This window comes from Phaseolus vulgaris, chromosome 10 (assembly GCF_000499845.2).
Source record: "Phaseolus vulgaris cultivar G19833 chromosome 10, P. vulgaris v2.0, whole genome shotgun sequence".
NCBI lineage: Eukaryota > Viridiplantae > Streptophyta > Magnoliopsida > Fabales > Fabaceae > Phaseolus > Phaseolus vulgaris.
Window position 1 is genome coordinate 17,368,072 of NC_023750.2, and position 15,833 is coordinate 17,383,904.

The 15,833-nt window shown below is 38.7% G+C and overlaps 1 protein-coding gene across 2 annotated transcripts in view; it reads left to right on the forward strand.

Moving 5' to 3' along the window:
• The first annotated feature begins 4,356 nt into the window (after nt 1–4,356).
• The window catches only part of LOC137818895 (2-oxoglutarate-dependent dioxygenase 19-like), a 32,189-nt gene continuing 20,712 nt past the window's right edge, over nt 4,357–15,833 (forward strand). The window contains exons 1-2 of one of the 2 annotated variants that reach the window (XM_068622542.1): nt 4,357–4,692; nt 14,796–15,019. In XM_068622542.1, coding sequence (XP_068478643.1) covers nt 4,456–4,692; nt 14,796–15,019 — 461 coding nt within the window. In that variant the 5' untranslated portion in view covers nt 4,357–4,455. Of the gene's footprint in view, nt 4,693–14,228; nt 14,468–14,795; nt 15,053–15,833 lie in introns of those variants that run through there. The other variant, XR_011082169.1, reaches the window with a different exon arrangement.

Genomic DNA, 15,833 nt, shown 5'->3' on the forward strand with positions numbered 1-15,833 from the left:
GGGGTTTGCCTCTATCCCTCGGTGGGTGAGCATGAAACCTAGGAACTTTCCTCCCTCTACCCCGAAAGTACATTTTTCGGGGTTGAGTTTCATGTTGACTCCCCTTAGAGCCTTGAAGACCTCGTCCAGATCCTTCAGATGTTGCTCGAAGGAGTCGGACTTCACGACTATGTCGTCCACATAGACCTCTACCGCCCGGCCTATCAGACCCTTGAAAATTTTGTCCATGAGACGCTGGTAGGTCGCCCCGGCGTTCTTGAGGCCGAACGGCATGACCTCGTAGTAGTAGTTGGCATCGGCCGTCATGAAGGCCGTCTTCTCCTTGTCCCGCGGGTGCATGCTTATTTGGTTATAGCCAGAGTAAGCGTCCAGGAAGCTCATAATTTTGTGGCCGGCCGCCCCATCCACCAGTCGGTCAATGTTCGGGAGGGGGTAGGTATCCTTCGGGCATGCGCTGTTGATGTTTTTGTAGTCGACGCACATCCTCCAGTTACCGTTAGGCTTGGTAACCATGACGACGTTGGCCAGCCATGTCGTGTATCGGGCCTCCCTTATGAATCCGGCCGACAGGAGCTTGCCGGCCTCCTCCTTCGCTGCGAGTCGTTTTTCGTCGCCCAAGTCCCTCTTCTTTTGGGAGATCGGACGGGCTTCCTTAAATATGGACAGCCGATGGGTGATGACATCCGGACTTACTCCCGGCATGTCGGCCGGCGTCCATGCGAACATGTCGACATTCTTTTTTAGCGCGGCGTACATGACCTCGGCCTCGGCCGCCGCCAAGGCTGTCCCTACAGCCGTGCTGTGCTCTTCGTCGAGGAGGGGGACTCTCCTCAGCTCCTCTCTTGCCTCTAGCCTGTCCTCGGTTGCCCGGGGATCAAGGTCTACTAGTGCCACGGTTGGCTGGGTCTCCCTGGGCCGGTCCTTCCTGGGGGAGCGGTCCTTTCGGGAGGACTTTCTCGCCCGAAGGGGAGAGGTGTCTGCCCTTAGAGGCTCCACCCGGAGGCTCTCGGCGTAGCATTCCCGTGCTTCTTTCTGGTCCACGTGGACCGTGAGAATGTCTCCTGTCTTCGAAGGGAATTTCATTGCGAGATGAGGGGTTGATACTATGGCCATCAGCCGGTTGATGGATGGTCGGCCGAGGAGGATGTTGTAGGAGGTGTTGGCATCGATGACCAGGTACCGAATTTTGATGGTCCTGGTGTTCTTCCCCTCTCCGAAGGTGGTGTACAAGTCGATATACCCCTTGGTACCCACCCTTTCGCCTGAGAATCCTACCACGTGGTCATCGTATGGCATCATCTCGGCCTCGGTCTTTCTCATGGCTTTGAAAGTTTTCCAGTAGAGGATATCTACCGAACTTCCTTGGTCTACGAGGGTCTTCCTTATGGTGAATCGATCTATGTCGACCGCTATCACCATCGGGTCGTCCTGCTGGCGGTAGTCTACGCCCTTGAAGTCATCGTCCGTGAATGTGATGGGTGGCATTCTCGGTCGGAACGCCACAGCGTTTACCTGATGTACTGCCCGGAGGTGCTTCTTTCGGGCGTTGTTCGTGCTTCCTCCCCCGGCGAAGCCGCCGGCTATAGTGTTGATAACCTCTCGGTTACCTCTCCTATCGGCCTCCCTGGGGGGGTCGTCTCTTCGAGGGGGATCGGCCCTTGCGGGTTGTCGGTCGCCTCTGTTGTTTTGGTTTTCTCGGCCGCGCTGAGGTGACCTCGTCCGCCTGGGAGGATCCGCCCGGCCTGGTGGGTCTCGGCCATTCCTGACGAACCGGCGGAGATGCCCAGCCTGGATAAGTTCCTCTATCTTGTCCTTAAGGGCCTGACACTCGTCGGTTGAGTGTCCGGTGTTCTGGTGGTACCGACACTGCTTCCTCCGGTCGGCGTTATTTGGGCTGGCCACCTTCCTTGGGGGAGGGATCAGCTCGGCGTTAAGGGCTTCGTCCAGAATCCTTCCCCGCTCGGCCGTTAGGGGTGTATACCTCGAGAAACGGATCGGTCGGTCTCGGTTTTCCCGGCGCCGGTCCGTTCTCTGTATCGGCCGAGCCTGTCGGTCTTTTTCTTCCTTCCTCTCTCCACCGGCCTCGGCACGGGCCTGGTTGCGGAACTCTCTTAGCTCCTTCAGCTGCATGTACTTAGCGGCTCTCTTTCTCAGTTCGTCCAGGCTGTCGGCCGGCTGTATGCATAGGTTGTCGGCAAAGGGCCCCGGGCGCAGGGCCGTCAGCATGTGGTGGATGGCGACATCCGGACTCAGATTTCGGATGCTCATTGCCACTTTACTGAACCTATCTACGAAGGTTCTCAGCGACTCTCCCTTCTCCTGGCGGATGCCTACCAGGGCGATCGAGGTCAGGTGGTGCGGCCGGCTGGTCGCAAACTGTGTTTCGAACTTTGCGATGAGCGTGGCAAAGCTATCTATGGAGTTGGGTGAGAGCTTGGTGAACCAACTAAGGGCTGCACCCTTCAAGGATGTGGGGAACACTCGGCACAAGACGGCGTCGTTCGAGGTGTAGAGACTCATATGGGTGGTGTAGGCGTCCATATGCTCGTCCGGGTCGGTCGACCCGTCGTATTGGTCTCGGTTGAAACCCTTCCACTTCTCAGGAAGTGGGACTTCGATGATGTTGTTTGTAAAGGGGTGACGGCGGTTCGGGTCGGCCGTCAGGGTCGTCCGGGTGGATCTGATTAGGCACGACTCGTCGCCCGTTTCAGTCTCGCGGGGAGGGGGTCGGCCTCTTGTCCCCTCGGCCACATCCGGGTTGGGGGGAGAGGTGTAGGACTTGCCGACCACGTTCGTCGGTATGACAGAGGGTCCTCCCTCCCCCAGCTTCTTTCTCATATCTTCGTTCTCCTTGCGGAGAACCTGCAGCTCTTGCTCATTTTTCTGAGCGGCCTCCTCGGCCTTTCTTCGCATCTCGGCCATCTCCCTCTGGAGAGACAGCAGCAGCATTGTCTGGTCGGCTTCAGTCATTCTTTCCATGCTTCTTGTCGAAACCATCTACTTTTTTCCTTCAGCTAGTTTCCCTCGGTCCCACGGTGGGCGCCAATTGTTCCTGCTAGGGAAATGGGACCTAGAGAACTGTTGAAGTCTTCTTCTCCTTCCTTCGGTCGGGCAGGTGGCTGAGTGATGAACTGGGATCCTTCTCTTCCTTCTGCTTATCTTTCGGCACTCGGGACTCGGTCGTCGGGTGAACACCGGATGGTGGGGGTACCTGTGAAGGCACTCCGACGCTCAAGTCAGTAAAGCGGGTGGTTAGCTCTCAGGTAGGTGAACAGTAATAATGACATACCTTACTCCTTGGAATGCGTGCTATTTATATTATTCTAATGGGCCTACCTGTTGGGCCCGTTTATCGAGGTGGATACCGCTTAGGGTTGCATTACCTAATTCTTGATGATGGATTAGCTTTACTGATCTCGATTTGAGCGTTAATCGTAATAGGGTTCGGCTGTCGGCCACATTCTCATGGTGAGGGTAGGCCATCGGCCAAATAAGTGTGGTCTTCGACCATCTTAGTTAAGTCTCCAAAGGTTTCGGCCACTCGTCAGTCGGCCAAGTATGCAAAGGTCTCGGCCATTCATCAGTCGGCCAAGTATACGGAGGTCTCGGCCATTCGTCAGTCGGCCAAGTATACAAAGGTCTCGGCCATTCGTCAGTCGGCCAAGTATACAAAGGTCTCGGCCATTCATCAGTCGGCCAAGTATACGGAGGTCTCGGCCATTCGTCAGTCGGCCAAGTATACAAATGTCTCGGCCATTCGTCAGTCGGCCAAGTATACGAAGGTCTCGGCCAGTCGTCAGTCGGCCAAGTATATAAAGGTCTAGGTCTGCCGGCCGTTCGGCCAGATTTCTGAAGATATTGACTTATCAGTCTCTCGGTCAGGCTTGACTGGGAGTCGGACAGGCAGGTGGGTCCCGGCCTCGCCCAGTACCGGTACAAGAGCTTAATTAAAATTGCACAAATTTGAAAAAGACTCTAAACATAATTATCTTTATTTCTTTTATGCGGAGACTAGTGAACAATAATAATGCAAGGCAGTATACATCACTTTAATTAATGGTAAAGTCAAATGTGGAAACTAAAAAACTTTTTTGGACACTGACTAATATAACAAAAATGTAAAATATTTTTTTAGTAAGTTACGTATTGAATTTTATCTGGATATTTGTGATATTTTTTTTATTTATTTGAACATATTTATTTTGGAGAATTTATGTTGGAAAGTCACATACAATTTATGTTTTAGTCACATACAAATTGCTTTCTTATCATAAGAAATACTAAAAAAACACGTAACACATTTAATGGTATAGTTGAGAAGTTGATATTAAATGCTAATATGACAATCACCGTAGGGGTAGAGGAAATATATAGCTGCAGTGCTTATGCATCTGAGACATGATATAAGTTACTACCGAAGTATAGCTTCTCTTTCACTCTCAATCTTTGATTATAATGGCTGAAATAAGTTCCTTTGCATCCCAAATTCAGTCTTCTGAACCTATTTTCTCCAATGCTAATTTCTCAGAGCTTGTAGTGGTAGAACATCTTCATCATGCTGATCTTTACTCAGCCTGTGATGATGAAATACCCACTATTGATTACTCTCTTCTCTTCTCTGATAGCCCTAATCAGCAACTGCATGCCCTTCCATGCCTCCGTCATGCTTGCCTAGAATATGGCTTCTTCTATGTAAACCGTCTTTGCTCTTATTGTGTCCTACTATTTATTTTCAACATATTTCATCATGCATGCCTTATTTTCTCTTCTAAATTTATTATCCCTCACTTTAATTATATTAAAGTTTCAGGACAATCGAGTGCTTCTTTTCTCTTCAACAATTACAATAGGATTCATTAACTCAAACTCGTATAAGATGAAGCATAAAAGATATAAAAAAAATCCTTGCTTTGAAATTTCTTAAATAATACACAGATTGTCATAATGCACAAATGTAGAACATAGACAAAAAAAGGTGGAAACCCTAACCGAGAAATCTTACCAATTTCATATAACCATACACTCTTGCTTTTCCATGCAAACAAAAGAAGGAAATTTTTTTTCCTTAGTGCTTGATATACTGGGGAATCAGTTTGAAAACATGAAAATCAAGAAACAAAGTTATAATAGTGGCGGTGCCGTTCACAGATTACTGAAAATTTAAAGAAATCAAAGAGGAGAAAAAGTGAGATAGAAAGCGCAGAGATCAACATTAATGACTTAACATAATCAGGTAATATAAACAAAAGAATCAAATGAAAGAAAGTCGGTAGAAGTATAAAATCATATATGTACAAAATGATATTTGAAAAAATGATAACTTTTTAATACTTCCTTTGCAAAACATGAAAATGACCCAAACCTATGAAAGTAGCGGTGGCGTTGACAGATTACTGGAAAAGGCAGACAAATCAAAGAAGAGAAAAACTTTGATACAAAGAGAACATAACAACATTAATGACTTAAGCCAAGAAGGTAATAGAAACAAAAAAGCCAATGCAATGCACGCGGGTAAAGGTTTAAAATCATATTTAAGTTTACTGAAAGTAGAAAATGAGAATGTTAGATCCAAAAATTTTAGAGAAAGTGTTTTGAACCAAATGGAATATCTGTGTAAAAATGAAAATTTTATCAACACATTCTGTGCAAACATGAAATTGAAGAAACAAACATATCTTTGACTTGAATACATTAAAAATACAAACTTTCTTAACACTTTCTCTGGAAAAAGACAAAAGATGAAACCTTTATCCCCTTTCAGCCTCATTGTTAACCACACACTTCCTGTGATCCTACCTTGACTATTAAGAACACAAACCAAAACAAAAGTAAAGGTCTTATATGAACATAAAACTGGTTCTTTATCCAATAAAAAGAATCACTTCCATTCATTGGACTGTTTTGAGGATATAAAAAATGAAAATGAATAAACTTGTCATGAAGCTGAAAAAAGCACAATAAATGAAGTATTGCGGGAAACCACAATGAGAAAACTATTGGATGAAATGAAAAACCAAAATGACTGAAAAATTACATTTCTTTAATGGTATTTGATATTTATAATTTTTCAATTAAATTTTATAAATTAAAATAACTTTTATTTGTGTAAAACATTAAATGATTTAAATTCTGTATTTATTTAGGATTTTAAATCAAACTTGAATCAAATGCTAAATAATAGTAATAATGGACATTTTATATGAATGAGAAAGGTAATTAATGATGTTGAAATTTTAAATTTTAAAAATCTGAAAAATTAAATATTTGAAGAGTTTTAATAATAATAATAATAATAATAATAATATATAATAATAATAATAATATTGGAATTGGAAATAAGTGTGCAACAGAAGTCAGACAAAAAATATACGAATCAGAAAAGTAATTAATGATCTTGGAATTGTAAATTTTGAAAATATGAAAAAATAAATATTAATAATTAATAATAATATTTAACATTAAATAATAATAATAATAAAATGAAAGTTAATCAAACTTGAATCAAATGTTAAATAATAATAATAATGTACATTTTATATGAATCAGAAAGGTAATTAATGATCTTGAAATTGTAAATTTTGAATATTAATATTAATATGGATACATTATGAAATATTAATATTAATAATATAGAATCATAATAACCATTCACAAATATTAAAGACAAAATTGAATTTGAAATTTAAAATATAATATAATGCGAATAATATTAACGTTAAAGCTTTTATGGAAAATACATTAATGCGAATAACTTTTTATGAAATTTAACTTGTTTATGCCAACACATTATTATAAAAAAAAATAACACACATTTCATGTCTTTTTTCAAAGTAAATTATAAAGTAGCATAATGAAACAAAAAAACAAAAAAACATTCCATAATAATATTTAATATGAAATTACATACTTTGATCATGTATGTAAACAAAACTTGATAACTAAAACAAAGTAAACATAATTAATTTTTTCTAGTTGACATTACAACAATTTGCAAATTACATAACTCTATAATAGAATTTGAATCTCTATAGTGAGAACATTGTTCTTGACAAATTATATTCAGAAGAAGATAATCTTGAATTTTCACAACACTAACAACACCATCATATGTATTGGGGTTACTCCACTATCAAAGATCAATTTTTCTCCTTCACAAAGTGCATGGATCTGAAAAAATTCCCTCCATCCACAACCAAATTTAACAGAAGCTTTTAGAGGTGGCCTTATCGGAATTTTGCAATTTACTTCACTATTATGTCAATGAAGGACAACATACTTTAACCAGTTTTCCTGAATGTAATTGGCAAAAGCAAAATGAAGATCCTAAAAGCAAATAAACACATGTATAAATACAGTAATGAAGTAATGTGAAGTAAGAAAAGAAGTCGATTCTTCCTTAAACAAAGTAAACTTAAAAGAGTTATTTCCAACATAATCAAAATAAGGGACATAATAAGTAGCCATTCCATTACCAGTTGCTACACATACTGAAATATATATGGAAAAAAGGTATAAAAAAGTTTAAAAAAAAGTTGAACAACAAAAAAAAGATATCTGATGGAAGAGTCCCAAGCACAAGCCCACATGCAAGCCCACCAAAGGGTAGATTTGGGCCAACCATAGAGTTATGGCCAAGAGGATCCAAGAAGACGTTCTTTTACATGTTCAAACGCCATAAACTCTAGTGTAGAGTAGACTTTAATTTCTTGTCAAAATTAGCATAGGAACTTTATTTGTAATTTTCTTAGAATTAATTTTGACACCTAAAACACCAACCTAGGTAAACTTAGAGTTTCTAAAAAAACCTCTAAATTTACCAAGGCCGGTCTAGAAAGCCCATGGAGGGGGTGAGCATAAAAACTAGACACACCCCTCCCATGTGCTCATTTGTGCACCCATGTGCTTCACATTTACATTTCATTTGGCTAGCATTAGGGTTGCATTATGGTCCTCCTTAGCCTATAAAAGGAGGAGCCTACACCTTGTATTTTCAAGTTTATTGTGAGTAAAGTTATGCTGCCATTTTGTGCCAAGCTTTGCTTCTCCCTAGAACTCTAGGCTCTAAACTTCACATCCTTCACCTTTCCTTGGGCTGGCCGAACCTCCCTATGTTCATACCTATCATGCACCTTCAAGATCAACATCCCTCTTAGGAGGATCTTGCACACACACCTACATAGCTTCCGCACCATTTTCTTACATGATTCAAGAAGACCTTCATGAAATTTGCCATCATTTGGTATCATGAGCTTGGGTTCTTCAAGATGAGTTGCTTTTGGTCTTTTCATTTCTAGTTCTTCTTTATTTCATGTTGTTCATCTTATTTCCATAATTGTCTTGCTTTTTTTTGCATTTTAATTTGTTTTGGTGTGCTATTTGGAAGATCCAACCGAAGCACTTTTGTTCAATTGATCTTGAACAATTTCTTGTGCAATTTGCGATAGGATTCCATACACCTTTGAGTTGTTGTTTTCGTTTAGGCTTTTGAGTCTTTATTGCACTTTTAATTTGGTTCATATTATGCTTTTGAGTCTTTAATTTCTGAATCCATATATGTTTTGTCAAGTCATGTTCATCCACAATGTCAACAATTCTTAGTAGTCCTTTATTTGGCTTGATTGTTTCTTGATTTTGGGTATCTTTAATTGCTTTGAATCTGCTGTTCTTTGATCTTTTGGTGCCTTTTTAATTTTAGTTTGAGTTCATATTGTGTTTAGATCCTACACAATTCTATTTCACAAATTCCATTGTGTTTAAATTTTGGTATCTTTCTGTTTTTGTTTCCAGTTTTCAGAATCCCCTGTTTCAAATTTTCTGTGCTGACTGTTTTGTTCCAGAAAAATATTTTCACTCATAGGAAAATTTTGATTCTCTGGAATATGCAAGTTTGAAGTGTTATAGAAAGGACAAAAAAAGAATTAGTTCAAAAGAATCAACAGAAAAAAAATGATAAATCTTTTAAAATCAGTGTGCAAATCTGAGGCGCTACAGCTGGCGTAACTGAACACCAAAATTGCAAAATTTATTAAAAAATATTGGTGCATGCGTTTTGAGTGATTCCAAAGCCAGAATTTAGCTAAGATCTTGAATATCTTGAATATCAAATTTCAGAATCATATCTTAAAAACACAGCTCAGCATAAATTGGGAAAAAACACGTTTCTGGCCCACAACATTTTCCAGTGGTGCTGTTTTTTTTATTTGGTCATCTAATTCTAGTGCTATTCTTAGGATTCTTTTGTGTGCCTACATTTATTTTGGTACCTTTTATTTGCTTGCTTAATATTTCTTGGACCTCTTTCTAGTTGTCATAATCTAACTCCTTTTGGTGGTACTGTTTTATTCAATTAAATTGTTTCTTGCTTTTGTTCTTTGACCTCTAATTTGGTGCTGGAAATTATTCTCCTTTGGTGCTTAATTGAATTGAAACTTGACTTGGGTAAGGTCTATTCTTTTGATAGGTGCTGGAATAGGAGAATTAAGACCTTCATTCCAAGGGGAAACAAAGCCAAGGCCGAATCAAGCTTTCTTGAAAAACACTACAAACACTTGGAGGACCAACAAGCAAAGACAACAAGGAAGTGCATTTAGCAAAAAGAGGATCAACAAAGGGAGTTTATCTTAATTTCCTTACAACTTAATTTGTGTTAATTACCTCTTAATTACGTTTTAGACGGTGAGTGTGTCTTCAAGGGCTCCAAGTGTCCAAGAAGCCTCACCTAGGGCCGACTAGTATAGAATTCTTAATTAGCAATTGTTAATTGTTTGTAATTGCCTTTTCTTTTGCTTAGTTAGTGACGCTTTTGCATGGTTATTTTGTTAAGTTTGTGTTAAACCGACTAGCTTTGTTGATTAGTAGCTTGCATTGTTTTCTTTCATTGAAAATTTGATTTCTCAACTTAATTGTGTTCTAAGTGGTTTACTAAGAGAAAGTTTTGTGTGAAGACATTGAGGGATAGTTTTTGGCTAAGGCAAAGGCTTGGTATTTATGTAGTCCTTTGTGACTCACCTCCCTTACCTGGAAAACTACCTTCTATGACTTTCCTAAGTTTTCTCAAGGTAAAATACTTGTATACACAAAGCTTTAGCCATGTCTTCTTCTTCTCATTCTACAAAGTCTATTGGAAGTGAATTAAAATCTTTAAAAACTCTTTTGAAAGAAGTTTCACAAACTGTGCAATCAATTGCTTATAGACAATTGGAGAGTGAGACTAAAATTAATGTTTTGACTAAAGCAAAGAATGAGAAGTCTCAATTTTCAAAAAAATTACATTCTCATGCATCTAGCTCTAAACATCATGATTATCTTGGGGAAGAAAGTCTTAGGAAAAATGAATATCATCAACAATTCCCTAGGAGAGCTAGGAAAGAGAGACAAGAAAACCTAACCAAGCATATCTCTCACACTCAAGCTAGAGAAATTCCATGTTTAGAATACCTTGGCAATGATCAATTAGCATCTCAATGTTTCAATGAAAGATCTATGATCTTAAGGGACAAAGATGAAAATAGTAGCCAAGAAAAAGAAGCTAGTGAGAGTGAAGAAAATGTAAAAATAGAAAAGCAAGAGAAAACCCTTGGGAAACAAAAGGCGTGGGAGAAGAGTGTTCCTTCCCACAAGGTCATTCAACAAGAAGGAAAAGTTGAAAATACATTTGAAAATATACCTCTTGTTGAACAACCTAGCCTTACCTTTTGTAAAGGAACACTTGCAAGCCTAGAAAAAAAAGAAGAATCCTTAAAAAAGGCTTGCATAGATAAAAATATAGTAGATTATTTTACATACATGCCAAGATATCACCAAGTGAAGGTCAAGTCATCTATAGGCATCTACAAAGACAATTTTTTATGTGAAGTAGTGCCTAAAGAAACTTGTCATGTCTTATTGAGACAACCTTTGCAAAGAATTGAAATTTCCATGAACAAAGGTTGTATCAACGAGACTACCTTCACACATAAAAGAGAAATTCTTCATGAAGGAGAACTCATGGGTCAAATTAGAGTTGATAAAACTCTAGAGCTTTTAAAAGGAAAATTATTGTCACCCATGAGAAAAGATGTTCAAAGACATTACCCTAGATACATTCCGTGTTTTAAAAATACATCTAAGGCGATGTCTCATGAACTCTATACTCCTTCACCTTTTGCAAATGATCCTTGGGAAGACATAAGCCTAAATTTCATATTAGATCTTCCTAGGACAACAAAAGGTTTTGATTCCATTTTCATGGACATGGATAAACTCTTCCTTAAAGAAGTGACAAGTCTTCATGATTTCTCTTCAAACTTAGTGTTGGATAGAGCTCCAAAATTTGAAAACCATCATTTGAGGATTCTCTTGTAAAAACTTGCAACTAAGTTGTCCTTTTCAAATTCTTATCATCCTCAAAAGAATGGTCAAAATAAAATTGAAAACATAGCTCTTGTTACTATGCCTAGAGAAATCATGAAAGACAACCACAATTCTTGGGATGAGTATCCTTTTTCTATTGAGCATGCATACAATAGAGTAGTCCACAAGACTACTAATATTTCTACATTTGAAGTTGTATGTGAACATAGTCCTCTTTCTCTTTTTGCATTGTTACCACTTCCTAAAGGAATTATGCCTAAGGAACAAGTAACCACTATTGAAAATTTTACAAAGCATGAGAGGATTAGAGAACACATGCAACCATCAAAAGAGAAATATTGTAAAAAGTTGCCAAAAACAAAAGAAAAACAAAAATGGCAACTTCATAAAATTGATTTGTATATAACTGCTTCAACTAACTCATTTGCTTTATTTGATAATTCCCCTAGGTGGACGTTTGATCCGGGAGGGCAAGCATAGTTGAAGAAGCAAGAGGCTGCTATCCGAGATTAAATCTCTAGATCTGAGGATAGATCTTCTCAAGGAGAAGGGGATGATGGACACCATCCAGCCACATCCATTCCCCTAGCCATGAAGAAGAAGAAGCAATGGATTTGAGGACAAATCCTTTTCAAGAGGGAGGGGATGATGGAAGAGGCCCAAGCACAAGCCCACATGCAAGCCCACCAAAGGGTAGATTTGGGCCAACCATAGAGTTATGGCCAAGAGGATCCAAGAAGACGTTCTTTTACATGTTCAAATGCCATAAACTCTAGTGTAGAGTAGACTTTAATTTCTTGTCAAAATTAGCATAGGAACTTTATTTGTAATTTTCTTAGAATTAATTTTGGCACCTAAAACACCAACCTAGGTAAACTTAGAGTTTCTAAAAAAACCTCTAAATTTACCAAGGCCGGTCTAGAAAGCCCATGGAGGGGGTGAGCATAAAAACTAGACACACCCCTCCCCATGTGCTCATTTGTGCACCCATGTGCCATGTGCACCCATGTGCTTCACATTTACATTTCATTTGACTAGCATTAGGGTTGCATTATGGTCCTCTTTAGCCTATAAAAAGAGGAGCCTACACCTTGTATTTTCACGTTTATTGTGAGTAAAGTTATGCTGCCATTTTGTGCCAAGCTTTGCTTCTCCCTAGAACTCTAGGCTCTAAACTTCACATCCTTCACCTCTCCTTGGGCTGGCCGAACCTCCCAATATTCATACACCTCGTGCACCTTCAAGATCAACACCACTCTTAGGAGGATCTTGCACACACTCATACATAGCTTCTGCACCATATCTTACATGATTCAAGAAGACCTTCATGAAATTTTCCATCAATATCTTTGAGAGGAAGTTCAAACCCTAAGTAGCCAAAAAAAAAAGCATGAGGATAGAGGAAGGAAAATATTTCACCTTGGTGCTTGAACATACAATGGATATGAAAGAAAATCCATTCCACTACCGGTTGTTGCACATACTGAAATATAGATGGAAAAAAAGTGTAAAAGAGTTTAAAAAGAAAGTTTAACAACAAAAAGTAGATATCTTTGAGAGGAAGTCTAAACCCTAAGTAGCCAAAAAAACTCCCTTAACGATTAAATCAACAAAAAAATCAATAATGAAAACAACCATGGGGACAGAGGAAGGAAAAGATTTCACCTTGGTGCTTGAACATACGATGGATATGAAGGAAAATTCATTCCACTACCGGTTGCTGCAAAAACTGAAATATAGATGGAAAAAAGGTGTAAAAAGGTTTAAAAAGAAAGTTTAACAACAAAAAGGAGATATCTTTGAGAGGAAGTCCAAACTCTAAGTAGCCAAAAAAAAAATCTCCATTAACGATTAAATCAGCAAAAAAATGAACAATGAAAACAACCATGAAGACAAAAGAAGGAAAAGATTTCACCTTGGTGCTTGAACATACGATGGATATGAATGAAAATCCATTTCACTACCGGTTGTTGCACAAACTGAAATATAGATGGGAAAAAGGTGTAAAATAGTTTAAAAAGAAAGTTTAACAACAAAAAGGAGATATCGTTGAGAGGAAGTCCAAACCCTAATTAAGTAGCCAAAAAAAAATCTCCATTAACAATTAAATCAACAAAAAAATCATCAATGAAAACAACCATGAGGACAGAGGAAGGAAAATAGTTCACCTTGGTACTTGAACATACGATGGATATGAAGGAAAATTCATTCCACTACAGATTGCTGCACAAACTAAAGAAAAAGGCGAAATGTGAGAAAAAACATAGAGCATACCCAGAGAAGAAGAAATCCAAGAAAGGGTGAAATGTGTCTAGAGAAAGGCGTAAATGAGAGGAAAGAGGGAGATGTGGGTGATAATAAAATGAGAATTTTGTGAAACGTGTAAGTTCTACGGCGTGCTACTTGTAAGTTCTACAGCGTGCCACTTGTCACTCCCAGAATGAGTTTCAGATTGCTATTTTTAGTTAAAATTTCAAATTTTTTCTTGTTGAAATTTTTTTTAGAACTTACCATGAAAGTGCCTTCTATTTATATTATAGATTGATACTATGATATACATTGAAAGTTTTAGCCTTTCTGAGTTTTCAATACTTTATTTAGAACATAAATCTAAATTGAATTTTACTCTGTTAAAATTTATTAGAACAATGATATACATAACTTTTGGAGCAAATTGCTTTCTTAACCTTAAGAAAAACTAAAAAACATGTAACACATTTAATGGTAGTTGAGAAGTTGATATTAAATGCTAAGTTGGACAATCGCCGTAGTCTGTGTCGGTAGAGGAAATATATAGTTGCAGTGCTTATGCATCTCAGATATGATATAAGTTACTACCAAAGAATAGCTTCTCTTTCACTCTTAATCTTTGATTATAATGGCTGAAATAAGTTCCTTTGCATCCCAAATTCAGTCTTCTGAACCTATTTTCTCCAATGCTAATTTCTCAGAGCTTGCAGTGATAGAACATCTTCATCATGCTGATCTTTACTCAGCCTGTGATGATGAAATACCCACTATTGATTACTCTCTTCTCTTCTCTGATAGCCCTAATTAGCAACTGCATGCCCTTCAATGCCTCCGTCATGCTTGCCTAGAATATGGCTTCTTCTATGTAAACTGTCTTTGCTCTTTCTTTTCTCTAATTTTTTTTTATAATAAATAATTTTAATATCTAATTAACTATATATCAAGTATTTATCAATTTTAGAATTTAAATAACTTGTAACTAACTTTAATAGTTAATTAATTTTAACAAAAAATCTTCCTCCCAAAAACCTTGTTATACACTCACTCATTACAACAACTTGGTCCATCAAAAATCCGTGCAACTCCATACCAAGTAAAGCAAGCTGCATATTACAACATATATATATATATATATATATATATATATATATATATATATATATATAGTTTCTCATTGTTTGATATGTATGCAGTTGGTAAACCATAGCATCCCAGATGGAGTATTTGACAATATATTAAATGGAGTTTCTGATTTCTTTGATCAAACAACATTGAATGAGAGAAGGATCTACAGCAAAAGAAGTCCATCGGATAGAATCAGATGGGAACTAAACTCCTCCACTGGGGAAAACAGGGAATATCTGAAGGTTGTTGCGCATCCTCAATCTCATTTTCCTTCCAACCCATCTGGTTTCAGGTACATAATAACTACACAAAACTTATTTCTCTATCTCCCTTTATGTTCTAAGGTGTTTCATATTTTTTTTATTATCAAATAATTAAATAAAATTAAGAGGGATATTTAAGATATCTCCACCCTTATCCATAATTCGATACCTTCAAAAAGAGTTTCTGATGTACAAAACGAGCCAGGAAGAATAAAAAATAACCGTTTGCTGCTTAAAGGCATACAAAACTACACCCGCAAACATCCTGCCATTAGAATCTGGTAGAGAACCTCACCTTACTGTTTCTGAATTGGCCAACACCTCAACACCCCAACACTCCAAAAGTATTTAAATTCAATATTTCTAAATAACTAAAGCTAAAGCTGTAGCAGAATACACATGTATCTCTTCAGCAGGATTCTTCATGTACCTGTGACTTTGGGCCTCAACCATATACTGTTCTTACTTAACTTCATAGTCTACCTTTCTCCACCAAACCTTGCACCCACTCAAAACACACCCTATCAGTCTTACTGCACCATTTTAGCCTTTCTAAAATCTAGTTATCTCATTTATTCTTTTATTACACTTTTATAACCTTTCTGTACCGCCCTGGCAGTCGAAAGTGATGACGTGGCACCTTGCTACGGTATAGGCGTGTTGACGAGACGCCAGGTTGGCAGAAGGGAAGGAAGTCGGGGGGCTCGTGAAGTCGCCAGTTATTAAGTTGGCGTGCTCCGATCTCCAGCACACCAGAACCGGCGGTCGCCGGGTTAAAGATGAAGTCGCCAGATGTAAACTCAGGCGACCAAGTGATTAGAGATCGCCGGAGCAAGCACATCG